At 38.4% G+C, this 26838-nt stretch overlaps 2 protein-coding genes across 7 annotated transcripts in view; one reads left to right on the forward strand and one right to left on the reverse strand.

Moving 5' to 3' along the window:
* Nucleotides 1-1383, reverse strand: part of si:ch211-241e1.3 — a 40466-nt gene extending 39083 nt beyond the window's left edge. For all 3 annotated transcript variants that reach the window (XR_015478028.1, XR_015478029.1, XM_087240218.1), the window contains exon 1: nucleotides 1131-1383. Coding sequence is in view for 1 of the 3 variants with exons in the window: in XM_087240218.1 (XP_087096344.1) it covers nucleotides 1131-1352 (222 nt within the window). In the remaining 2 variants the exon portion in view is untranslated. The remainder of the gene's footprint in view (nucleotides 1-1130) is intronic.
* Nucleotides 1384-17223: 15840 nt separating this feature from the next.
* Nucleotides 17224-26838, forward strand: part of cacna1eb (calcium voltage-gated channel subunit alpha1 Eb) — a 119266-nt gene continuing 109651 nt past the window's right edge. The window contains exons 1-3 of one of the 4 annotated variants that reach the window (XM_087240216.1): nucleotides 26006-26056; nucleotides 26155-26277; nucleotides 26528-26666. In XM_087240216.1, the coding sequence (XP_087096342.1) occupies nucleotides 26574-26666 (93 nt within the window). In that variant the 5' untranslated portion in view covers nucleotides 26006-26056; nucleotides 26155-26277; nucleotides 26528-26573. Of the gene's footprint in view, nucleotides 17807-26005; nucleotides 26057-26154; nucleotides 26278-26527; nucleotides 26667-26838 lie in introns of those variants that run through there. The other 3 variants (XM_087240215.1, XM_087240213.1, XM_087240214.1) reach the window with 3 other exon arrangements.

Raw genomic sequence — 26838 nt, forward strand, 5'->3', positions numbered from 1 at the left:
GAGAAACACACATGTATAGTCTTAAAATAAACATTAAATAGTAACTTCAAAGCTTTAAAACAGCAAAAGTGAAGGAAACATACACAAAAAACTCAACTAAATTGATAAAGCATTTTAAATGTGTTGAATAATTGAGGTAAATCTGGGTAAAAACATTATCTTGCATTACATATATGGTCTCCCAAAAGATTATAGGCTCTTAGTAACATTTTAAACTGTGTCTTGATGATGAACGTCTCTGGTTCGACAGAAACACAAATATATAGTGTTGAAAGAAACATTAAAAGTCACTTCAAAGCTTTAAAACAGCAAAAGTGAAAGAAAAAATGCATGAAAAACTCAACTAAATTCATAAAGCATTTTAAATATACTGAATAAATGAGGTAAATCTGGGTAAAAATACCACCTTACATAATATAAAGTGTCTCTCAAAAGATTATAGGCTCTTTAGTGCCATTTTATAATGTGTCTAGGCTAGATAACGGCCAGCAGAACATCCTTCATATGACGGAAACACACATATAGTGTTAAAATAAGCATTAAAAGTCGCTTTAAAGCTTTAATATGGCAAACATGATCAAAACATGCACAAAAAACTAAAAGAAACTGATGAAGTATTTTAAATATGCTGTAAAAATATCTGTAAATTAGCAGTTTTTTATATTTTGTGACTCGTGGTGTATCTATTTCAGCTTTTTAATTGCATTATGGGTTCTTGATCTTTCTTCTCAACATCTTTTAACCCTAAAAAGTTGTAAAAAGAGGCTTTTATTGTCATATTTGATAGTCTGCAGTGCTGTATTGTCTGGGTTGGTGTTGTATATCATGCTACAAACACCTTGTAATAAATTGCAGCACATTTTCTGTTATTTTACAGACTTATTTCTCTCTCTGTATTGTTTCTTATTAATTATATTATTATTTTAAGCGACTAAAATGTCAGTAAGTCACTTTGTTAAACTGTAGAGTTCAATTTTAAACATCAAAAGTGGACAGAGCAGAGATCAACATCCCATAATGCAGTTCACCAGCAGAAATTAAGTGAAAACACAAAATATTTCTCATTACAGTTTTTATTTGTACAGCATATGGTCTATTAATATCAAAAAGTGACCAATAGTTCATGTTACCTGTCCATCCTCCAGCGTGGGAATCTGTACCTGCTGTGTGTCGTGAAGTGAAGGAAACTGAACTCTCTGAGCATCATTTAGCTGAGCTCTCTGAATCCACTCGGCTTCTTCTCTCTGTGGGCTTCTGTGTTCTGGACGGGGTCCTGCAGACACCAGAAGAAATAGGGTCCCAGAAATAAGGGCCCTCAATGCGGCTGTCCTCCATGCCATAGACTCTGACATTCCTCTCTGTTTGTTGCTGTGAAATAAGTGTGCACTGGAGCGCAGGTTTGGTCTTCTTAAGGAGAGACAGAGTGAAACGCCCAGACAAAGGCTCATACATGAATCAGAAGTGCACACGTTACCGCAGATGAACCAGGAAACTGAGTCATGCTCAGGTATGCAGGAGAGGAGGACAGGCATACACACTGCACTGTAAAAAAATATACTAGAACATTTACACTTTTACTGGCAATTTACAGGCACTTTTGGTTTCCAGTGAGCCTGTACATTTACAAGCACAAGGCAAAATAATAATTAAATTTACTGTAAAATTTACAGTAAACATAAATTTACAAGCGCAGTGCAAATTCATTATTAGAATTGATGGTAATATTTACAGTAAAAACTGGCAATTTTGGTAGTGCAAATTAATAATGACAATTTACGGTAAAATTTACAGTAACTTACTGGCAATTTTGGTTGCCAGTGAGACTGTAAATTTACAAGCACAGTGCAAATTATTAATTACATTTTTCAGTAAAATTTACAGTAACACTGGCAATTTTGGTTGAGAAGAATGTAAATTTACAAGTGCAGTGCAAATTAATATTTACATTTTACTGTAAAGTTTAAAGTAATTTTCTAACAATTTTGGTTGTCAGTAAGACTATAAATTTACAAGCACAGAACAAGTTAATGACAACAATTTATGGTAAAATTTACAGTAAATTACTGGCAATTTTGGTTGAGAAGACTGCAAATTTACAAGCGCTAATTACAGTTTACAGTAAAATTTACAGGTAAGACTGAAAGACTGTATAGTCGGCAAGAGTTAATAATGACAATTTTTGGTAACATTTACAGTAACTTAAATTTAGCACGGTGCATAAAGCACGGTGCAAATTACAATATACTGTAATATTTACTGTAACTTATTGGCAACTAAGATGGCCAGAAAGATGTAAATTTACATTTACAGTAAAATTTACTGTAAGACAGTAAATTTACAATCAACACGTAAATTAAGGATTAAGGATTTACTGTAAAATTTGTAGTAACTTACTGGCAGTTGTTGTTTCCTGTAAGACTGTAAATTTACAAGCACGAATTACAGTTTACTGTAAAATCTACAGTAACCTACTGACAATTTTGGTTCCCAGTAAGACTGTAAATTTACAAGCAACATGCAAATTAACAATTAAAATTTACTGTAAAATTTACAGTAACTTGCTATAAATTTTGGTTGAAAATAAGAGTGTAAATTTACAAGTACTAATTACAAGAGACATTTACAGTAACTAACTGGACATTTTGGTTATCAGTAAGACTGTAAATTTACAAGCATAGTGCAAATTATTAGTTACAATTTACTGTAAAATTTACAGTAACTTACTGGCAATTATTGTTGCCAGTAAGACTGTAAATTTACGAGTACAGTCCAAATTAATAATCACAAATGTCATGTAAAAGTACAGCACAATACTTTTAAACTGACTTTTCAATAGACAGTCTTGCTTTACAGTAAGTTTTTACTGTATTGTTGTTTAAATAATTGCATGAGCGACTGTAGTGACAACACAAACGAAAAGACCAACAAAATAAATAAGGAACAAATCATATGAATAAATAAAATGAGCTTCTGCCTTTAAACATTGACGATGAAAAATACTGTAAAAACACACACATTCACTTAAAAAATAAAATAAAAAAAGATAAACTAATAAAGTCTGATACATCATTCCTCCTCTTATGCTTGCAGTCTGCTTGTGTTGCATTATTTCCTTCATTTGTTGGTTGTTCTGTCATTATTTGTAACCATGACAAAGAGTGAGTGTTGAAGAGAAGCATTACAGATCATCCTGACAGCAACGTTTTTTGTTTTCTCCGCTTCCACACCCAGTCTAGAGCAGTCAGTACATGTCTGTGTGCAGAAAACACGGCCCGCGGGTACAGACTTCACAGCTCACACGTCAGGAAAACAAAATGTGTTCAGGGTGTGGTGCGGCGGACAGGGCTGGATGTGCAATAGAAAAGGGCATTAGTTCTTTAACTATTTAAAATCTTAAAGAACATCAACAAAAACATTGTACATATAGATATCACCTGCATAACAACTTTAACTGTTAAAAGCTATAAGTTACTAGCTAATTAGTAGTCAATTGCAATAATGTGCGCCTTTTGTAAAGCTGCTTTGAAACAAAAATTATTGTTAAAAGCGCTATAAAAATAAACTTGAATTTAATTGAATTGAGAAAACAAAGTATTATATACAGAGTTCATTCATTATTGCTGAACACGGTATATTAATACCAATAATATTGATTAAATATTACAACTTTACAATAAGGTTCCATTAGTTAATGTTAGTTAAGGCATTACTAAGGAGGAACAATTCGTGTACAGAATTTACTAAGCAAAGAACTGAAGTATAAGACTGAACGATTTATTCTGTGAAATCAACAGTCTTTGATGTACTTTATTCTGCTTATTATATGGATACCAGCCACAAAACAAATAGTTTGTTAATACTATAATTAAACGCAAAGCTGACCGAAATGAAAACAGCTGATGGAGTATACACTAACCTGAGCATTATTCAGACACTAGATGGCGCCAAACAGTCAAAAACACAAAGATAACAAAAACAGCTGATGGAGTATACACTAACCTGCACATTATTCAGACACTAGATGGAGCCAAATAGTCAAAAACACAAAGCTGACAGAAACAGCTGATGGAGTATACACTAACCTGCACATTATTCAGACACTAGATGGAGCCAAATAGTCAAAAACACAAAGCTAAAAGAAACAGCTGATGGAGTATACACTAACCTGCACATTATTCAGACACTAGATGGCGCCAAACAGTCAAAAACACAAAGATAACAGAAACAGCTGATGGAGTATACACTAACCTGCACATTATTCAGACACTAGATGGCGCCAAACAGTCAAAAACACAAAGATAACAGAAACAGCTGATGGAGTATACACTAACCTGCGCATTATTCAGACACTAGATGGCGCCAAACAGTCAAAAACACAAAGCTGACAGAAACAGCTGATGGAGTAGACACTAACCTGCACATTATTCAGACACTAGATGGCGCCAAACAGTCAAAAACACAAAGCTGACATAAGCAGCTGATGGAGTATACACTAACCGGCGCATTATTCAGACACTAGATGGCACCAAAGCTTTTAGATAATATATTTTTTTATTATAATACTTTTTGTATTGTTATATTGGTGGTCAAATAGGGGGCATCAATGCGTGGATGTCCAATTAACAACAAGATTTTGACATCAAATTGATTTAGAGAAAGACTTAAAAATTGCTGTAACAAATGACCGTATTTTAAAATATATGTATTTTCAGTGCACATACACAATAAGCACAATAATGGCCTCATTCACACCCTGAACACAGCATTTTAATGTGTTAATATAATGATTGTATGTAAATGCTGTCCTCAGTAGCTTAAAATACTTAGTGTTCTTGGGTGTGAGCGGGCATGTCAGTACAGCAGACTATAATTACCAGATATAACCTGACATTACTTAAAAAAGTGATCTCATTCTTTTCATTTACCATTGTCACATTACCCACACCATTATTCAAAATAATCCACATTCATTCATTAATTTCCCTTCAGCCTAGTCCCTTTATTCATCAGGGGTCACCACAGCGGAATGAACCGCCAACTTATCCAGCATATGTTTTGCCATCTGCATCCCAGTACTGGGAAACACCCATACACACTCATTAACCCACACACACACACTCATACACTACGGCCAATTTAGTTGATCAGTTCCCCTATTGCGCATGTGTTTGGACTGTGGGGGAAACCGGAGCCCCCGGAGGAAACCCACACCAACACTGTGAGAACATGCAAACTCCACACAGAAACACAAACTGGACCATCTGAGCCACCGTGTCAGCTGTTAATCAACACACACTGCAATAATAACAGCCTACTTGTTAATGAACAGTTTCTGTATTGTATTGTGGTGAACTGCATTGGGATGTTGATCTGCTCTGTCCACTTTTGATGTTGAAAATTCAACTAGTTTAACAACCCTACTGAAAAAAACAGCTTAAACCAGCCTAAGCTGGTTGGCTGGTTTTAGCTGGTCGACCAGGCTGGTTTTAGAGGGGTTTTGGCCATTTTTAGGCTGGTCTTAGCTGGACAGGCTGGGAGATGACCAGCTGAAACCAGCTTGACCAGCCTAGCCAGGCTGGGAGCCTATCCAAAACCAGCTTTGTCCAGCTTAAACCAGGCTGTTCAAACTGGTTTTAGCTGGTCATTGTCCAGCCTGACCAGCTAGAACCAGCCTGAAAGTGGCCAAAACCCCTCTAAAACCAGCCTTGTTGACCAGCTAAAACCAGCCAACCAGCTTAGACTGGTTTAAGCTGTTTTCTCCAGCAGGGAAAGTGGCTTTTAGTGACCTTTTAGTAGTTTGAAACAATATAGGCTATATAATGTATTTAAAAAAAATAATGCTAAGTGTGTAAAATAACTAAGTACTAAAATAACTAAATCAATAAATGTGCTGCAGTTTATGACAAGGTTAATATACAACAGCAACCCTGCTGAAAAATCCAGCTTAAACCAGCCTAGCCTGGTTGGTTGGTTTTAGCTGGTTGACTAGACTGGTTTTAGAGGGGTTTTGGCCATTTCCAGGCTGGTTTCCAGCCATCTCCAGCCTTGTCTTAGCTTTTCAGGCTAGAAAATGACCAGTGAAGGAATAAAATTACAGTCTAATGCTTCTTTTGAATTGTATATATGTGCTCATGCTTATTTTGCATATGTATATGTGTTTGCTTGAACCATGATAATCTAATGAGCCCACGCAATGATATGATGAGACATTCTGTTTGACCTTAGAATGAGACAGGAACTTTCCACCCCTATAATGTCAAATAACTAAATCTGTAACAGACAAGTCTTGCAGAAAGCCCCTGCCTGGGTTGCAGCTGTGATGTGTGACTTTTCTACACAGAAAAGAGAACTGGAGCAGATGAGGAAAATATTGCTTTATTGTCTTACTAATCACTCTTTTCTTTTGATATATTTTTGTTATTGGAGGAATATACTCCCATTTGCCCCACTATTCATTATTTACAATATGTGTTTTTGTCAGATATGATGATGTCTCCTGATATAGCGTACTTCTACTTAACCCCTGTTATAATGTTTTTCTAACTAACTGCTAAAACCACAAGAGCTGTGTGTGGGTGCTGGCTGGAGACAGATCTGCAGAGGGGCTTCCCCTAGATGGGTGCATACACAGGTCAAGAGTTCATAGACAGGACTAGGAGGAAAAGCAGATGTGGTAGATGCAGCATTTGTATACTGCTCTCTGTGTATGCGTGATGTTTGATGCTTTAATAAAATTGATATTATCCTGATAATTCTTTAAGGAAGTTATGATGCTCAGCTGTGCTTTGATGATTTTTTGCTACAGTTGCTTGCTGCACCCCAGATGTCAGTGGTGTCAAGTATGTCAAGGAGGAGTGATACTTTCACCTGCCCTTTTGTTTCTGTGTGCAGAGGTATCTCTGTGTGCAGACCACAGACTTTTGAGAGATGATTCTGCCTGAAAACAGCTGATGGCAACAATAGATATTAGGGGGTAACTGATCAGAGGAGTGGCCAAAAAGATTGAACGCTGCTGATGGATAAAAGGAGGGAGTCGAAAGAGTTCGAGAGCTTTTGGACATCCAGACTGCTTGGCTGACGGTTCTTCAAAAGCCCAGGATCCTGACCTTCGCTTTATTCACTTATGCTCGATAAATAAATTCATTGATTTTGATTAATTGACTCCTGACCGATTATTGAATTGGGGTGGACTAAGGCAAGTGAGAAATAGTCCAACACCAGCTAGGCTGGAAAATGACCAGCTAAATCCAGCTTGACCAGCCTCGCTTAAAAGCTGGTTTTGGCTGGGCTCCAAGTCTGGCTAGGCTGGTCAAGCTGGTTTTAGCTGGTCATCTTCCAGGTTGACCAGCTAAGACCAGGCTGGAAATGGCTGGAAACCAGCATGGAAATGGGCAAAACCCCTCTAAAACCAGACTGGTCAACCAGCTAAAACCAGCCAACCAGCCTAGGCTGGTTTAAGCAGTTTTTTCAGTAGGGAACCTAGACAATATAGAACTTCAGACTTGCAAATGCTACAAAAGTCGATTTTTGTCCGGTTAAAAGTTGTTAGAAGAAGGATTAAGGTCCCATAATATAATTCAAAAGCAGAAATAAACGGGAGGAAAAGTTACAGCAAAAACATGAATCAACAAATATGAAAAACATCAGTGCAGACTCACCAAAATTGACGAGAGTTTGCTAAGCTAATATTATAATTAGCCGTAGCATGTAGCACGTGTTGTCTTTTTCTGTGAGTATTAAATCAGAAACCTCTGCCACCCTTACCAAATTGCTCCGCTCTATATAAGTACATTAACAAAATATTACTGTTAAACCAATATCATTCGCTAGCCAGTTATCTTATAAATGATAATCACTCGCCGGCCGTGACCAGCAGATGTCCTCATTGCTCCAGATCTTCACTTAATAATTCGTTTTCATGGCAAAGATGCTGTAGTATGTGTCTCATAAATGTACTTATTTTGATTAATCTATTAGTTTGCACTGATACTGTCCAGTTTGTTACCATACTGTGGATTTATATTTAATTTGTGTACTTTTTTCTGAGGTTTTGGGCTGTTTGTTTTTTTATTATTCTGTTTTTCTGCTCAAATTCATTATTAATTATATAAGATAATAAAATGATCCATGATCATCAGCCTGGGTCTTGTGTTTGCTCTATTAGCTGTGAAGACTGAAGGTGCATTAATTTAAACCCTACTTCTCTTTCTATTAAAATCTCACATCATGTAGAGAAATCATTTAGGTGGAATAGTGCAAAAGCATGATCTCTTCTGCATTAATGTGACATTTATTACTGAAAGAGGATTGTGCCATTGCTGAACATTGTATATTTAAATTAGTATAGGCCAATACATATTTGGTCACACTTTAAGGTAAAATTATCACTATTATTAAATCATTATCTATGACTTTTGTCTCAGTAAAAAATGAGACTGATTCCTGAAAGGCCCCAGTGACAGAAGAGTCTCCACATTGATCTTGTGGGCAGCCTGATACTCACATCTGCAGCTTCTCCACGATGGACTTCCAGCATTCTCCAGTCCCCGGTTCCTAGACTGCAGCTCTGCATAAGAAGTTTGGCCAGACAAGAAATGGTCATCCTAACTAAGCATGGTTTCTCTTAAGGTTTTTTTCTTCTTCACTTTAATGAAGTTTGTTCCTCCGCTGTCGCCACTGGCTTGCTTGTTTTGGGACTTGTGGAGCTGCACATTGATGGATTTGCTCTTCAGTGTTGGGATTTCAGCAGTGAAAATTAAACCACACTGAACTGAACTATACTGAACTTCAACATTGAACACTGGGTTTCAGTTTACGGTTTCTGTGTTAAACTGCTTTGACATAATCTACACTGTAAAAGCACTATATAAATAAAGAAGAATTGAATTGAATAAGAATTGTTCAGTACAATGCTTGTTATTCTGTTAAAATACATTAAATATGAATACATTTTCTTAGTGGATCAACTGGTGTGTAAGCTACTACAGATTTTCTCTTTAAAGAGTGTTGACAGATGTTTTTATAAACTGAAGGATGAGTCAAAGTGAAGGTTGTTCTTGTGTTTTCTTGTGTAGAAACTGACAGCATGTCTACAATGCTTTAAAAGAAAGCGTAACTCAGAACACAATGGAGCTGCAGCTTGTTGATTATTATTATTTATTTATTTTTAGGCTACTTAAATAGCAACAAAACCCATCACATTGTTTTAATAGTTTATCAACGTGTGCTGCAACTGCAGGTCAATGACATTACAAGCTTGTCTTAAGATAGTAACAGTACAGTATTTTGAGACAATACACAAAACAGCTTACATAGCTTGGTATGTTTATAGCACATTTGTTCAAGATGATCAAGTATTGTAAAGTTGTTATTGGAACAGACATTAAGTATTTGTGACAATATTACAGTGTAAAATGTAATTGGTTGATTTTACTTAGTGAAGTTTATTTATAAACCAATAACGAGAGGATCAAGTTTATATGATTGACCACAGCTGGTCCTGCAGTAGCAATGCAGCATTCACCAATCAGATGATTCCTAACTCAATATAAATAATCAGAGTTTCTTACCTTAGTTATCTTCGTCTTGAAGAATCCCCCCCCACACCCCTACTCCCTCGATTCCTTGACAGGGCGGCACAGTGGCCCAGTGGTTAGCACTGTTGGCTCACAGCAAGAATGTCATTGGTTCAAATTCATACTTGGTCAGTAGACGTTTCTGTGCGGAGTTTGCATGTTCTCCCCTTGCCTGCGTGGGTTTCCCCCAGGTTCTCCGGTTTCCTCCCACAGTCCAAAGACATGTGACGTAGACGAATTGACCAAACCAAATTGGCACTATTGATGAGTTTTTAATCAGCAAATCCTAATTGACATTAGCCATATAATAAGTGGAAGAGTTCAAGACTTACCTGAGCTCAAACTCCCCTCTCACCTTACAGACGGGAGGAAGGAACAATCTTTTGAGCTCAGGACTCTCTCCTGGGACATCAATCATCAGCTAAGGGTAAACTCTTGAAAAGTGAGTAAACCTGTTGTTTAAAAGTCACCTTGAAATCAAAATGTGTTCATCTTATTTGTATATGTACAGTATATAGTAGTGCTTGTCATGCACCTATACCTTGATGTCAAACAGACATTAAATTGACATCTAAAATTGTTGTCAAAACATGTCAAAATCCTCATTATGATTACGTACCCCTGTATACATTTCTCGAGAGCACTAAATACATGCCAGGAGCTACGTTTTTTTTTTTTTCATCCTAGGAGCTACGTTACCTCCCTATTTCCCGCTGTTACCAGTTTTTCCCTGTAGCTTGCCATGTATGTCGGCGGACTTGAGACACAGAGGGCTCTATTTTGACGGTCCATGCGCAGAGCGCAAAGCGCAGGGCGCAAACGCTTTCAGGGCGTGTCAGGACGCGTTTTTGCTAATTTAAGGACGGGAAATCTGCCTTGCACCAAGGCGCATGGTCTAAAAGGGTTGAGTTTATTTTCTTAATGAGTTATAGGTGTGTTTTGAGAATAAACCAATCAGAGGCTCATCTCCCATTCCCTTTAAGAGCAGCTGCGTCACGCCAAGAGCGCATTCGCTATTTACAGGACGTAAAGTAAGTCTAAGTGGAAAAAATTTGCATTTCACAAGCAAATAGTTAACAGTTCACAGTTTATTAACAGAACACAGTTAAACAGAGCATCTACTGCGTGAGAATGAGAGATAATGGATCACTTTCACTTTCGCTCTTGGATAGGGAAACCTTTACACAGACATCAATTAGCCTATAAATAATTAATTTTGTTTGTTAAGCGCAAATATTTGTTTCAAAACTATTTCTAAATTCAGTTTTAATTTCCAGCAAACGAATAAATGAACAATAATAGCCAAGTGTGCTCAAAATACTGAGTTATTTCCAAATACACCTGCCATGCCCCATATGGTCTAAAACCTGACAGGTGGACAAATTTAAGCTTGTTTTTAATAAAACAAATATAAATATGGATATAATAAATAATACTGCTAATAATAATAACATTATACAAAAGCAAATTGTTATGAATGAACTGAAAAAGCCTCCCGAGATGAAGAAGACATGAAAGCAGTGATTTTTTATATATATGTAGGCTAGAAAATAATGTTTTGTAATATTTTAATCCTTTATATTTATATCCTATATCTATTCTTATTATATCCTATATATATCCTTAATATTTACATTTTTTCATATGTAAAGATATTTGCCTATTGCTCTCTTGTGTGTATTAAGCAGTGTGTAAGTGAGGTGCAACTCTGCGCTGGAGTTTAGACCGGGTTTGTTTTGGTCTAATGAAAAATCTATTATAGTTTCTCAAAACAGCAACGCGCCAGCGGTCCGCCTCAGAACACCTTCCTTTTTAGACCAGAACGCCTGTGGACGCACAAATGAGCGCTAATGCATTTGCTATTTACACAGCGTAGCGCAACGCCTCAAAACCACTCTTGCGCCAAGCTGAAACTACCAAAAGACTACTGCGCCACGCCCTGCGCCACACTGCGCCGTGTGACCACGACCACGACCACGACGACAGGGTTTAAGTTTGGTGAAGAACGGTTCCAGAAAGCAGCTAAAATAAAAACAGAAGCCAAAAACGTAAAATAAACAAGTAAATACCAGGGTGAGATTGTGGTAAAATCTGAGAACATAGTAAAAATCAGGCGAGGGCTTCTCTTTTACTGGATTGCTTTTTAAAATTGTTGGTTGGGTTTAGGGAAGTGGGTGGGCGGGTCAGTCGGTCGACAGCGGCCTCTGGTGGATTTATGTGAGAACAGCAGGCGTGAATGGCACTCGCGAGAGATGTATTCGGCGCTCTCCAGAAATGTATATAGAGGTACGTTTTCAAAATAAGCTTGGGTTAGATGTAGTGTAGCCACATAAAAAAAGCAGCCTCTACTACGAAAATGCTTATGCTCGCTTAATTTTGACTCATTATTTCTTAAAACACGACAATATTTTTGCTTGTCTAGAAAATGCTATAAATGTTTAGATATTTAGACTAGAAACAATACAAAAAATCTTAGTAAGTAAATCATTTTTTGCAGTGTATGTGTTGAAAATCAACGAAAGCTCACGGAGAATGTGGAGATGCCTTATGAACTAAGAGATGAAGCTAATGCATGATCCTGAACTGTGTTTCTATGGCGACCGAACACTTATCAATTAAACTGTTGTAGAGTACATTAACCTGGAATGAAATGCAAATCATGGATTTTATTAGATGAATGAAGCCAGTGTTATGACCACTTTAGTGTTTTAACTTGTTTTTGCATTTTAAGTGCCCCCTCCCCCCTCCCCCTCCCACTGATTAGCGCTATTTATCCCAAATATTGAAAACAAGTCAAAGAAGCAATATATTATGATTTCTGTGCATTTTATTAACTTTCATACTGGTTTAATAAATAAACATTTAGTTCCATTTTCAGTGTTCAGTGTGTAACTAAAGAATTCTGGGTTATTTCAACACAATTTTGCGTAAAATATGGACAAAAACAATTCAAAAATTAAATCAAATGTCAGCAGCACTGTGGCCTCACAGCAAGTGAAAGGCTGTTCGAGTCCCGGCTGGCTCAGTTGGTGTTTCTGTATGGAGTTTGCATGTTCTCCCCGTGTTGGCGTGGGTTTTCTCCTGGTGCTCCGGTTTCCCCCACAGTCCAAACACATGCGCTATAGGGGAATTGATGTGCTAAACTGGCCATAGTGTATAAGTGTGTGTGTGAATAAGTGTGTATGGGTGTTTCCCAGTATTGGGTTACCGCTGGAAGGCAATCCGCTGCGTAAAACATATGCTGGAAAAGTTGGTGGTTCATTCCGCTGTGGCAACCTCTGAAAAGGAGTCTAAGCCTGAGGAAAGTGAATGAATGAATGAATGAGGATCAAAATGTAACCCAATGTTAGGGTTTGTTCATAATTTACCCAATTTGGGTTGAAATAACCCAGCACCTTTTTAGAGTGTGATCCAGTAGAAAAAAGTAACCAGGAAGAATATTCAGATGATACTAATTGTTATTTTAAAATGCAATAACCTCCAAAATAAAGTAGAAAAATACTATAGTAATTTAAAGTAAATACAGTGTCTTTTAATACTTATAACATGTATAATAGTGTAGAATTTACAACCCTTTGTTAATGAATGTGGCTGAAGGATTAACTTGAGTGAACTGATGAACTGTAACAAATACTGCAGTATACTTTCACTTTCACTTCAGTAAACTGTGGTGTGCTGTAGTACAATATACCCTATAGTTGTAGAAAACTACAGTATCAGGTAATTTGTTTATATTACTATAGTGGTTGTGTTTCCATAGCAACTGCAGAATCACCACAACAGTTTAATTACTATAGTTGCCATGTTACCATAGCAACTATAGAATCACCACAACAGATCAAATACTATAGTTGTTGTGTCACCATAGCAACCGTAGAATCATCTCAACAAATCAATTAGCAGTTGTTACCATAGCAACCGTAGAATCACCACAACATAAATTACTAGTTTTTCTGTTAACTGTAATATCACCCCAACAGATCAATTAGTATAGTTGTTACCATAGCAACCGTAGAATCACCACAACAGTTTAATTACTATAGTAGTCATGTTACCATAGCAACTGTAGAATCACCACAACAGATTAATTCAGATACTTTACCATAATATTTTTCAAAAACACTACAGTATTCACTATGAATTGCAATATTATTGTGGTCTATTTGCATATATCTATTTCTAATCATTTTACCATGACATGTATGATTTCCAGTTCAGCTTGTATTATAAGACTCCACCAGTCACACATTTAAACATGAGTTTTTTTTTCTGTAATTGTAAAATGGCCATTATTACACAGGCTTTTTGATCATAGTTCAGTGTTTCTCTTCTGTTTGTGTCTGTAAGAACGATGCGGAATAATTGCATAGCCTACGCGTGACACAGCTTCTGGAAAATATGCTGTAGGTAGGAGATAAATGTTCAGGGACTTCTCGCCAAAGCAAGGTCAGTCTTTAAAATCTTCTGAAAGTCTTCAATGATGACTCAGAGGAAACTTACTGTTAGAAAAAAAAAAAAAAACATGGGCCCACATGCTAGTTAGCAGCACGCTAAACACCACAGAGCGCAAAGTATGAGGAAGATCTCACCAACTCACCGACACAGAGCTGAAAAAAGCTTGCACAGGGTGAAAGAGTTCATCACATAAAACAAAAACCCAAACCCTGAACCTGCTCTCTTCATCCCTCCCTAACAAAATACAACTTTTGTTTAACATATAAATCTCCGTTTCCAAAAATCCTCCCTCAAAACTGGTTTTGTGGCTGTTCAGGGTCTGAATGAATACACATGAATGTTATCAAGAATCATCCGTGCTAAAATAAGAGCAAGGCATTAAACCGAGACTTGGAGAAACCATCGTCACAGTTTGAACAGCAAGCATGAAAAGACACTGGAAAAGTACAAGCTGTGCAAGTGCTAACGCTGCCAAATGCCTGAATTTAACCTACATTTTTTTGTAGCCTCTTCCACCGAGTAAACACTATAAAGCCATCGCCAAGCTACTGTGACACTTACAGCTGTTCCAGGGTAAATTGAACAAAAATAAACGCACATTTTCCATATTTTATTTACGTATACTGTGAATCAGATCAGCTATTTAGTACAGGGCAACATTTCAGCTGTTTGGCGCTGTCAGGGTAGAGCTGTGACAAAAATATCTTTGGGGAAATCGATTCTGAGGTTTTCAAAATGCGTCAATATTCTCTCTTGAATTGATTCTGAGCTTAGTTTTTAACAGCAGATGGCGCTCTAGGCTAGTTTTTAACAGCAGATGGCACTCTAGGATAGTTTTTAACAGCAGATGGCGCTCTAGGCTAGTTTTTAACAGCAGATGGCACTCTAGGCTAGTTTTTAACAGCAGATGGTGCTCTAGACTAGTGTTTACAGTAGATGGTGCTCTAGACTAGCGTTTACAGTAGATGGTGCTCTAGACTAGTGTTTACAGTAAATAGTGCTCTAGACTAGTGTTTACAGTAAATAGTGCTCTAGACTAGTGTTTACAGTAAATAGTGCTCTAGACTACTGTTTACAGTAGATGGTGCTCTAGACTAGTGTTTACAGTAAATGGTGCTCTAGACTAGTGTTTACAGTAAATGGTGCTCTATACTAGTGTTTACAGTAGATGGTGCTCTAGACTAGTGTTTACAGTAAATGGTGCTCTAGACTAGTGTTTACAGTAAATGGTGCTCTAGACTAGTGTTTACAGTAGATGGTGCTCTAGGCTAGTGTTTACAGTAAATGGTGCTCTAGACAAGTGTTTACAGTAGATGACGCTCTAGGCTAGTGTTTACTGTAGATGGTGCTCTAGACTAGTGTTTACAGTAAATAGTGCTCTATACTAGTGTTTACAGTAGATGGTGCTCTAGACTAGTGTTTACAGTAGATGGTGCTCTAGACTAGTGTTTACAGTAAATGGTGCTCTAGACTAGTGTTTACAGTAGATGGTGCTCTAGACTAGTGTTTACAGTAGATGGTGCTCTAGACTAGTGTTTACAGTAAATGGTGCTCTAGACTAGTGTTTACAGTAAATGGTGCTCTATACTAGTGTTTACAGTAGATGGTGCTCTAGACTAGTGTTTACAGTAGATGGTGCTCTAGACTAGTGTTTACAGTAAATGGTGCTCTAGACTAGTGTTTACAGTAGATGGTGCTCTAGACTAGTGTTTACAGTAAATGGTGCTCTAGACTAGTGTTTACAGTAGATGGTGCTCTAGACTAGTGTTTACAGTAGATGGCGCTCCAGGCTAGTGTTTACAGTAGATGATGCTCTAGGCTAGTGTTTACAGTAGATGGCACTCTAGACTAGTGTTTACAGTAGATGACGCTCTAGACTAGTGTTTACAGTAGATGGCGCTCTAGACTAGTGTTTACAGTAGATGGTGCTCTAGACTAGTGTTTACAGTAGATGGCGCTCCAGGCTAGTGTTTACAGTAGATGGCGCTCTAGACTAACGTTTACAGTAGATAGTGCACTAGGCTAGTGTTTACAGTAGATGGTGCTCTAGACTCCTGTTTACAGTCGATGGTGCACTAGGCTAGTTTATAGTTGATGGTGCTCTAGACTAGTTTATAGTTGATGGTGCTCTAGGTTAGTGTTTACAGTATTTACAGCAGCACAGTATGCTGTTAAAAACTAGCCTAGAGCGCCATCTGCTTTAAACACAAGCCTAGAGCGCCATCTGCTATAAAAAACTAGCGGAAAGCATGTCTGCTGTTAAACACTAGCCTAGAGCGCCGTCTGCTGTTAAACACTAGCCTAGAGCGTCGTCTGCTGTTAAACACTAGCCTAGAGCGCCGTCTGCTGTTAAACAGTAGCCTAGAGCGTCGTCTGCTGTTAAACACTAGCCTAGAGCGCCGTCTGCTGTTAAACACTAGCCTAGAGCGTCGTCTGCTGTTAAACACTAGCCTAGAGCGCCGTCTGCTGTTAAACACTAGCCTAGAGCGTCGTCTGATGTTAAACACTAGCCTAGAGCGCCGTCTGCTGTTAAACAGTAGCCTAGAGCGTCGTCTGCTGTTAAACACTAGCCTAGAGCACCGTCTCTGGTTAAAAACAAAGCTCAGAATCAATTCAACAGACAATAACAGTGCATTCTGAAACTCAGTGTCAATGCAGAATCGATTTCTTAAAACAATTTTTTTCAACCGGAGCTCAAAGTAAAGCCACCTCTTATAAACATACCCTTCAAAATCTGCTAAAATCTCCATTCGTCATCTTAACATTTCCACAGTAGCTTAATTTCGGCACTCTGAAAGTGTATTATTGTCAGGTACAAGCACCACCTGTGACACCTGTGAACGAGAGAGATGTGTTCAATACTGCCAGTGTAGAAGCGCTGAGCTCAGATCTGTTCATCATCATCATCATCATATCCGACAAAGTAAATGATAAGTCGCTCACACAATCACATTACAAAATGTAAAATACATTTCCATGGTAACCAGTTTTCCTACAGTATGTCCTGATTTCCCATAGCTTGTGTTTGAGAGTGCGTGTGTGTTCGAGTGCATGTGTGTGTGTGTGTGTGTGTGGGAGGGGGAGCATTGGGGCAGAGAGAAAGAGAGCGAGAGAGAGCGAGAAATGGGGGCGGGCGAGTGCTAGAGATGAGGCAATATGTGATGGTAAGAGACCACATTCACTGTTATAGATCACAGTACCAGTGTAACAGGTATCACAGACAGCCCTGCATCGCACCGCTCCACTGTCATCACTCAGCACTGAGAGAACATGGACTCGGCGTTGCCCGCGTTTCTCATTTAATCGCCTCAGAGGAACTAAAAGAAAGTGGACGTTTGTCTTTACAGATGGCCAAAGACAGCAAGAGGAGGATACGATGGTTGCATTCTTCTGATGAACATTCTTCTGTGTTTTAAACCCCTTTCTTGACACACACACACACACACACGAAAAAGTTTCTTTAAGGAGTGCAACAGGCAATTCTTCCCGCTGATGTGCCATTAGAGAGGAATGGAGTAAAGTCAGGGCTTTTTCTGGGATTGATTTATCGCAGATCAAGGAGACATGGCTCAACCTGAAGACGCACCGAAGGAAATGCTGAGCGCCGAGGGGAAGGCAGAGAGCGAGTCTGCGGGAGAAATAAAGCGGGCTCGAACCATGGCGCTCTACAACCCCATCCCGGCCAAACACAACTGCCTCACCGTCAACAGGTCTCTCTTTATCTTCGCCGAGAACAATATGATCCGAAAATATGCAAAGAGGATTATAGAGTGGCCATATCCTTTTTCATAATCAGCTTTTGCTAATTAATATGCATGCAGTTCAATAAATGTCTGCTGTTTGTTCGAGCTACTTATTTAAAATGAGCTGAAACAACACAGCTCTTGAGTTTTGGGGGGACAACTTGATTGTTTTGTGTTCGATCTACTTAAATAAGTGGTAGCTCAGTGGTTAGCACGGTCACCTCACAGCAAGATGGTTGCTGGTTCGAGTCCCGGCTGGATCAGTTGGCGTTATAGTGTGGAGTTTGCATGTTCTTACTGGATTCGCGTGGGTTTCCTCCGGGTGCTCCGGTTTCCCCCACAGTCCAAAGACATGCGCTATAGGGGGATTGGGTAGGCTAAACTGTCCGTAGTGTATGAGTGTGGATGTTTCCCAGAGATCGGTTGCAGCTGGAAGAGAATCCGCTGCATAAAACATGTGCTGGATAAGTTGGCGGTTCATTCCGCTGTGGCAATGCTGGATTAATAAAGGGACTAAGCTGAAAAGAAAATGAATGAATGAATAATGAGTTAACTTAGGTGACACGGTTGCTCAGTGGTTAGCACTGTCGCCTCACTGCAAGAAGGTCGCTGGTTCGAGTCCTGACTGAGCCAGTGGGCGTTTCTGTATGGAGTTTGCATGTTCTCCCCGTGTTGGCGTGGGTTTCCTCCGGGTGCTCCGGTTTCCCCCACAGTCCAAACACATGCGCTATAGGGGAACTGATTAACTAAATTGGACATAGTGTATGAGTGTGTGTGTGAATGAGTGTGTATGGGTGTTTCCCAGTACTGGTTTGCAGCTGGAAGGGCATCTGCTGTGTAAAACATATGCTGGAATAGTTGGCGGTTCATTGCGCTGTGGCCACCCCTGAAAAATTAATCAAGTAACTAGTTACTTTTTTATCTGATTGTTATTAGTATTTTTTGGGAGGTTCTTTTTGGGGCAGTTCTGTGTGGAGTTTGCATGTTCTCCCTGTGTTGGCGTGGGTTTCCTCCAGGTGCTCAGGCTTTTTCCCACAGTCCATACACATGCGCTATAGGGGAACTCATTCATTCATTTTCTTGTCGGCTTAGTCCCTTTATAAAAAAACCCCCACGCGAACGCAGAGAGAGCATGCAAACTCCACACAGAAACGCCAGTTGAGCCGAGGCTCGAACCAGCAACCCAGCAACCTTCTTGCAGTGAGGCGACAGCACTACCTACTGCACCACTGCTTCGCCCAATAGGGGAACTGATTAACTAAATTGGCCGTATTGTATGAGTGTGTGTGTGTGTGTATGAGTTTGTATGGGCGTTTCCCAGTACTGGGTTGCAGCTGAAAGGGCATCTGCTGCGTTAAAACATATGCTGGAATTCTGCTGTGGCGACCTCTGATAAATAAGGGACTAAGCCAAAGGAAAATGAATGAAATATGTAGGCCTGTAAAATTGTCTAGCAGAGATGTTATTGTATGTGTGTGTACCTTGTATTACTCACATCATGGGGACCAAATGTCCCTACAAGTGTGGCCAAACCAGTAATTTTTTTTAACCTTTTTTGTTGTCTATGAAGAAAGTGGCTCATAGGTCAGACAGAATCAAGTATTTTAAAATGGTAAAAGTGCAGACTGTTTCCTGTGAGGGTTTTGTTTAGGGGTAGGAATATGGAGATGTCCCCATAAAGATAGCTGTACAAGTTATGGCTGCACAATGTGTTGTTTCAGCAAGCTAAGCTAAGCTAAAGGAAAACGAATGAATGGTTAGCCAATGATAAGATAAATCTGAGTTCAGTGTAATTTAAAATAAATTCACAATAAATTGTACAGTATATGTATAATCACAGTATATGAAATCTGAACTCATGTAAAATATATACTCAAGTAAAAGTAACAATCTTAAAGATGACTTGAGGATGATTGAAAGAGTATCCGAAGGAAAAATTACTTAACTGAATTACTTTTAATCTGGTTATTTTAAAACTTTAAATTTGATTATTATTCATATTTTTTAGGGAGGTGGCGCGGTGGCTCAGTGGTTAGCACTGTGTCCTCACAGCAAGAAGGTCGCAGTTTCGAGTCCCAGCTTGGTCAGTTGGTGTTTCTGTGTGGAGTTTGCATGTTCTCCCCATGTTAGCATGGGTTTGCTCCGGTTTTCCCCACAGTCCAGAGTGTATGACTGTGTGTGTGAAAGAGTGTATATGGGTGTTTCCTAGCTGGAAGGGCATCCGCTGCGTGAAACGTGCTGGAATAGTTGGTGGTTCATTCCACTGTGGCGACCCCTGATTAATAAAGGACTAAGCTGAAGGAAAATAGATGAACGTATTTATAGTAGGAAATGTACTAATTGTTTTGATCTTTACCTAATATTACTAATATTTACCTAATATCTGACAAGAGCACCAAAATGTTTATGACGTGCATCACCCGAATGCTTTCTCCAATTATTTTAAAGGTTTTCCAGCAGAACATGCTGTGGGGATATTTGTCAATGTGGAAATGACATCTCTGCACTCGAGACGAACAGATTCAGACACAGAAGACCAGCCGAATATTAAACATGTTTCTTATATGTATATCTTAATATTCAGTGCTGGTTATTAAAAACAATCATCATCCATCTGAATTCATCTCTCAATCAAACTCTGCTGGTTAAGAGTGAGATTTAAATACAGTTTTAAGAAACTCCCCAGTCTAGCAAAAGCATTTTCAAAGATACATTTAGTACTTTTCAGGTTTTAATATCTCCACTTTAGGTACTCATAGTACCTAAACTATTAATACTGTTAGTATTTAGCATTAGTACCTACTAACGTTCACTTAAGACTTCCCTGTAGGCAGAGGCTGTCAACATGACGTTATATTGACGTTGCACCCCAATGTACCCCAACGTCGTGGGCACGTTGGATTTTGTTTAGAAATGAAAATCAAGTTGACGTCAGAACACAACATCAGGCAGACGTCAATGTCCAACCTAAAATCAACTTAAAATAAACTAAATATCAACATATATTAATCATGTACAGCTTGACGTTGTGCGGGTGTGACCACTATGACATCTATCAGTCATAGGATTTTGGTCACTTTCCAACACAACCTAAAATCAACGGAGGTTATTGGACGTCAAAATAACGTTGTCCCTAGATGCTAACGCCCCATTCACACGGGGCGTCAGCGTCAACGCTTCCCATTCACTTTGAATGGATGACGTCAGGCGTTGCCGAACTGCATTGTGGATCCGTCGGCGCCGCTTCAGAGGCGTTGCTCGCTACAGAAGTTGGGACTAGTTCAACTTTTCAACTGCCAACGAAAGCACCAGCCAATCAGATCACTGTATGCAAATACACCAGCTAGACAGTGGCCTATTGCTGATTGAATATCATTGGCTGACCCTATTATGACGATCGCGTCAGCCTCAACTTCAGACACGCCTTCAGTCAAGCGTTGACGCTGAACCTCGGCTCACTTGGTGTTTCTGTGTGGAGTTTGCATGTTCTCCTTGCCTTCATGTGGGTTTCCTCCGGGTGCTCCGGTTTCCCCCACAGTCCAAAGACATGCGGTACTGGTGAATTGGGTAGGCTAAATTGTCCGTAGTATGTGTGTGAATGTGTATGTGGATGAATCCCAGAGATGGGTTGCGGCTGGAAGGGCATCCGCTGCGTAAAAACTTGCTGGATAAGTTGGCGGTTCATTCCGCTGTGGCGACCCCAGATTAATAAAGGGGCTAAGCCGACAAGAAAATGAATAAATGAATGAATATTACACCTGCTCAATGAAAATCTGATGATTTGATTTAATAAATCTGACATAACATGATCAGAAATCTAAAAAAGGGAGAAAAAGATTAAGCCATCAACAGAAAGTAATACTATGGTTAAGAGAGTCTTGCACGTCGCAGTGAAATATTGATTTTTTTATTCCGGCCACACACGTGTAACAGTGCCATCGTGGTCCAGTGGTCAGCACAAAGTGTTATGACACCGTCGACCCGTGTTCGAACCTCATCTGAGTAATTGTTATTATTATTTTTTGCATTTGTATTGTTAAGACGGTTATGCGGCATTATATTTCACACGCATATGCAAGGTGACTGAAATTGAAATTAAAATACCAAACATACTGAGCCATTAATTAAAAAACAAAACAACAGTTATAGCGTCTTTAAAGGAGAACATTGACGTTTTGAAAAAAAACAAAAACTGAACTGAAACTAAATTATTAAAAATAAACCTGCGAGACTTAATTTATGTTATGTCCTGCGGCAAAATTAGTTTTATTATACTTTCAGTGATCTCCTTAAGGTAGGTCAATTTATTTATTTATTTATTTGCTTTTGATGAAGCAGCATTCAACTTAAGCTCTTTAGACCATGCCCCTGACCGTTTCTCAGTGTTTCGCCGCAATATCTTTAAATAAATTAGCCTATTTATTTAGGCCTATTTTCATTATTAATTAGTTTTCATTATTCGTTTATTATGCACATTTTATGTGCAATTGTTGAGACATAAAATAAGATAGTAAAATATAATCAACAACGAAAATTAAAACAAAAACAGAAATAAAAACATAAATGAAAATGTCTTGTCTTAGTCCTATCAAAATAGCAAACACTGAACATCTCTCTATATTTAGGCTAAAAGACTGCTTTATTTATTTATTTAAGACTACTCATTTGTACTGAATGTTTGTGCTTTCATGTTAGTTGTCTTTTATTTCTTCAATTCTATTTTCCAAAACTAGTCCTCTTTGCACTTAAAAAGTTTACAATAAAGTGTGTTAACAAATTTTAAATGATTAATAAAGGAATTATAATGCTTTGACTTATTGTTTAATCTCATTTACAAGCACAGTAGCATATTTAAAGCTGCTGTAAAGGCTATTTCTGTCCGTTCGCATCCCGTCCCTTTGCGCCCCCTGGCGGCTCATTCACAAGCTGCGGTCATATACTAAAAACAGAGCGGCACCTATTTCAAACGGCGGCGGTATAAGGCGCGGCGGTAATAGTCACTTTGAACTCTCACCTACTGTAATACTGTCAGGGTTGTAGAACATTTAAACTTCTAAAGCAGCTGATTTCTTGAAAAAGACGTGATGGTGTCATTAGAAACTGAATTGGAAATGACCTTATTTTATTATAGTCACTCGTGACCAGTTGGGCCGGTCTAAGGCTTGAAACTCCAGGGCTGAAAAGGAGTCCCACTCCAGCCCTGCAGACACGTCTATGAGCTTTAGATCTTTAAAATAGAGCCCTATAGTCCATTTCAGCTGGATATACTCCACTGTACTTGAATCAAATGTTGCCGCACGTGTTTTAATGTGTAAATGCCCTCACAGCGCCTGAACACATCACACCTGAATAAGAGTATTAAAAGTAAATCTCCAGCACTGACTGGACTGTGCTACGGGCATGAATGACACCTCAATTCATTCATCTTGAAACTGTGCTACTACTTCTACCTTTTTTTTTCCCTCGAGCAAGCAGATTTCACCTTTCCTGTCAGATAAAGAGATGCTTCCAAGTGAGGAAGAAATCCTGGAAGCTGTAATACAGCCACAAGAAAATGGCATTGTACAATAATAAGCATAGTAATGTCAATTCAGTCAGGGATGCACTAACCTAGAATTTTCAGCTTCTTTTTATTTTCGGCATCTCTCTGGCAGCCAGGATCGCCATGGCAACCTCCATTCTACACTTAACCTCCTCCGGGGAGGCTTTACAGCGATTCTGCTCACCTGAGAAACATCCACACATCATGTACTGCACTTTCAGACCGGAGAACACGTGCGGTTATATCACGTCTGCCGCTATGTGGGCTGAAGTTTAGTCTTTTATGATGTGGAGACTCACAATCTATGGTTTCAGCATCGATATTGCGATGTGTTGTGTTTATATGTTGGGATTACAGTTCAGAAAACGTGACATCTGTGCAGTCACGGCTGTTAGCTTGCACTGAAGAGCTTTGGCCAGTGTTGCCAACTTTTTCCAAGCCAAAAGTAGCTAAATGTTGCCAGATGACATCACGCACTGATTTGCATATCAGTGACGTCATCACGTAGTATCTGACAAGCGTACGCCCATCATGTCTACTCTCTGAGGCGCCGTGTATTATACTATATTAAATTAAAACATATACAGATGCACAATAAATAGGTTCTTATTAACATATTACTTAGATGACGTCATTGCGCAACTCAAAACGACATCCTTATGTAGAATACAAACTAATTAATTGTTCAAACGAATAACATTTATACTGTAAAACAGCGGATTTGTGTTTGATGCTAATATGGTGTCTTGGATTCGGTCCTACCGTTGCATAACAGACATTTTACAGTCTGTGTGCAAAACATTAATGAAATCTGTTGCAGTGTAACTGTCCAAAACAGTTTGATTAAAGTCAATAAAAAACACCAAACACAATCACAGAGGCTTTGTTGGTCATGACATTCTTACTAGGCTAGCCCATATTAGCTATAGCAAAAACTTACAGAATTTAATTTATTTAGCCACTGTCACAAAATTTGCTTCTCTCTTTCCTAGAAATAAAAAAATTATATATAATTCAGTTTTTAGTTTTTAATATTCAGATTTAAAGTAACAATTTACTTGAGTACATTTTTAGAGCGCATGTGTTTGGACTGTGAAAACCAACACAACCTCAAGGCAATTCGTAACTTTTTGATTTAGTGGCTACCCAGCTAACAAATTTAGGTTGTAAGAACGTTCTCATAACGTTATTTGTAACGTTCCAAGAATGTTGAAATGTCCAGTTTGCTTAATGTTGCTAGAACGTTTTTGATGGTTAGGATAACGTTGTTACAACGTTCTTAAAACCTAAATTTCCACCAAAATATAACGTTCTAAAAACGTTTTGCATCAACATTATGACAACGTTTATGAAATACAAATAACTTCATAAGAACTTTGTTCTAAGAACGTTTTTTATAACGTTACAAGAACGTTAACAACGTTATGACACCCTTCTAAAACGTTCTATTGATAACTTTTTGTGCTAACATTTCCACAACTTTTAAAGAACGTTAGTGAATGTTCTGGGAACGTTCCCTGTTAGCTGGGTAATTCGTATAAATTCGTACGATTTAATTTGTACATTTTATTTATTTATTTTTTTTATTTTATTTTTTTATTAATGTCAGGGTAACAATAACATCACAGAAATGCAAGAGTGTACATGAGTTTTACAGAGGAGCAAATAATCAAGTAAGCACATAAAAGAGAAAAGATAACAACAATAAAAAGAAAAACAAATAATATTACCTTATGTGTTAAGAAAATTAAAAAAGGAAAATAAGTTAACCGTTCTAATGGCTTTAAGATTTTTAGAGGAAGCAATAGTTCTAATGTGCTGTTGAATTTCCTTTTCAAAAACAATAAAACAAGGTATACGCTGAGAGAATTTACAGCGGTGTATATGGAATTTAGCAAGGATTAAAAGGAGATTAATAATGAAATATTCCTTACTTTTATCATCAGGAGCATTAAAAAAACCCAGCAGGATGTCCTTAAAAGATAACAAGAATCCTGGTAATATTTTACGATGAATATCTAAAGAAAGTTCAATCCAAAAGCATTGTGTATGAGGGCAACTCCAAAAAATATGGTCAGCAGTTTCATTGGGTATATTACAGAACGAGCAGCATGTATCTATATCTGATTTAAATCTTTTCAAAAATGTCTTTAATTTGTACAATTTAGTACGATTTGCTCCTCCCCCAATGACGGTTGGGTTTCGGGGTGGGGTTAGGTGCCACGCCTCCTTTTTAAAATCGTACAATTTTGTACGACTGAACTCGAATTCATACGAATTAGCCACTAAACTGGCAAAACGTAAAATACTTTCGTTTTCTCGTGAGATTAGGCTGGAGAAAACCCACGCCAACATGGGGAGAACATGCAAACTCCATACAGAAACACCAACTGACTCAGCAGGGGCTAGAGGCCACAGTGCTAACCACTGAGCCACCGTATGAACGCTCAATGATTCGTTAAACTCACTGGGAAAGCCGTCACGATCTGTTGTGTTGTGTTCCATGTATTTCTGTCATGTGATTTCCCATGTGTTGTGTACCATGTGCTCGTGTTTGTCATGTGATTTCTGCATTTTGTCAGGTGATTCTTTTGTTCTGTTTTCCCGCCATTTGTTAGTGTTTATTAGTTCCACATGTCCCCCCCATCCCTCCCTTTCGTTATTAGTTTAATGTTTGACTGAGTTTGTCTAGTGCTTTGTCTGGTATTGAATCGTTGTCTATTCATGGTCCAGTTCCTGTTGTAAGTTCATTCATTTTTCTTCAGCTTAGTCTCTTTATTGATCAGGGGTTGCCACAGCGGAATTAACCACCAACTATTCCATCATATATTTTACACAGTGGATGTCTCGTACTGGGAAACACCCATACACAACAACTGGCCCAGTCGGTACTCAAACCAGCGACCTTCTTGCTGTGAGGTTAACCACTGAGCCACTGTGTATGTGTGATTTGTAAATAAATGTACGTCTTTTGTTAATCCACGTCACAAGTATTACTGATAGGTGCAACCTCGACAGACGTGTTTCTTTTATGATTTGGATATATTTATATTGTAATCAATGATGAAACTAAACTCACCGGCCACTTTATTAGGTACACCTACTAGTACCAGGTTGGATATGGTTCTTTGCCTGTCAGGGGTTAATAGATGGATGTTTTGTTTTTCACCCATCTCACACATGAAATACATTGTTTTCCCACTGATATACAGCAATAATGTTTGCCTTGACCCTTATGCCTTCACTCCATTTGAGTATATGATCCTGGCCACCATCATAGCCAACTGCATCGTTCTGTCCCTGGAGCAGCATCTTCCTGGAGAGGACAAGACACCCATGTCCAAAAGACTGGTAAGAATTAGACGCATATTTCCTTTAATTAGTTATCTGTGTGCACTGTTAACAATTTCCTGAAGAATCTGCAGGCAGTTCGCCAGTAACTTACTGTAAATCAGCAAAAATACTGTATGTATATATATATATATTTACAGCAGCGTTTATCTTGTTCTGTGTGTGTATAGTA

Source organism: Danio rerio, chromosome 2 (assembly GCF_052040795.2).
Source record: "Danio rerio strain M-AB ecotype USA chromosome 2, GRCz13ab, whole genome shotgun sequence".
Taxonomy (NCBI): Eukaryota; Metazoa; Chordata; class Actinopteri; order Cypriniformes; family Danionidae; genus Danio; species Danio rerio.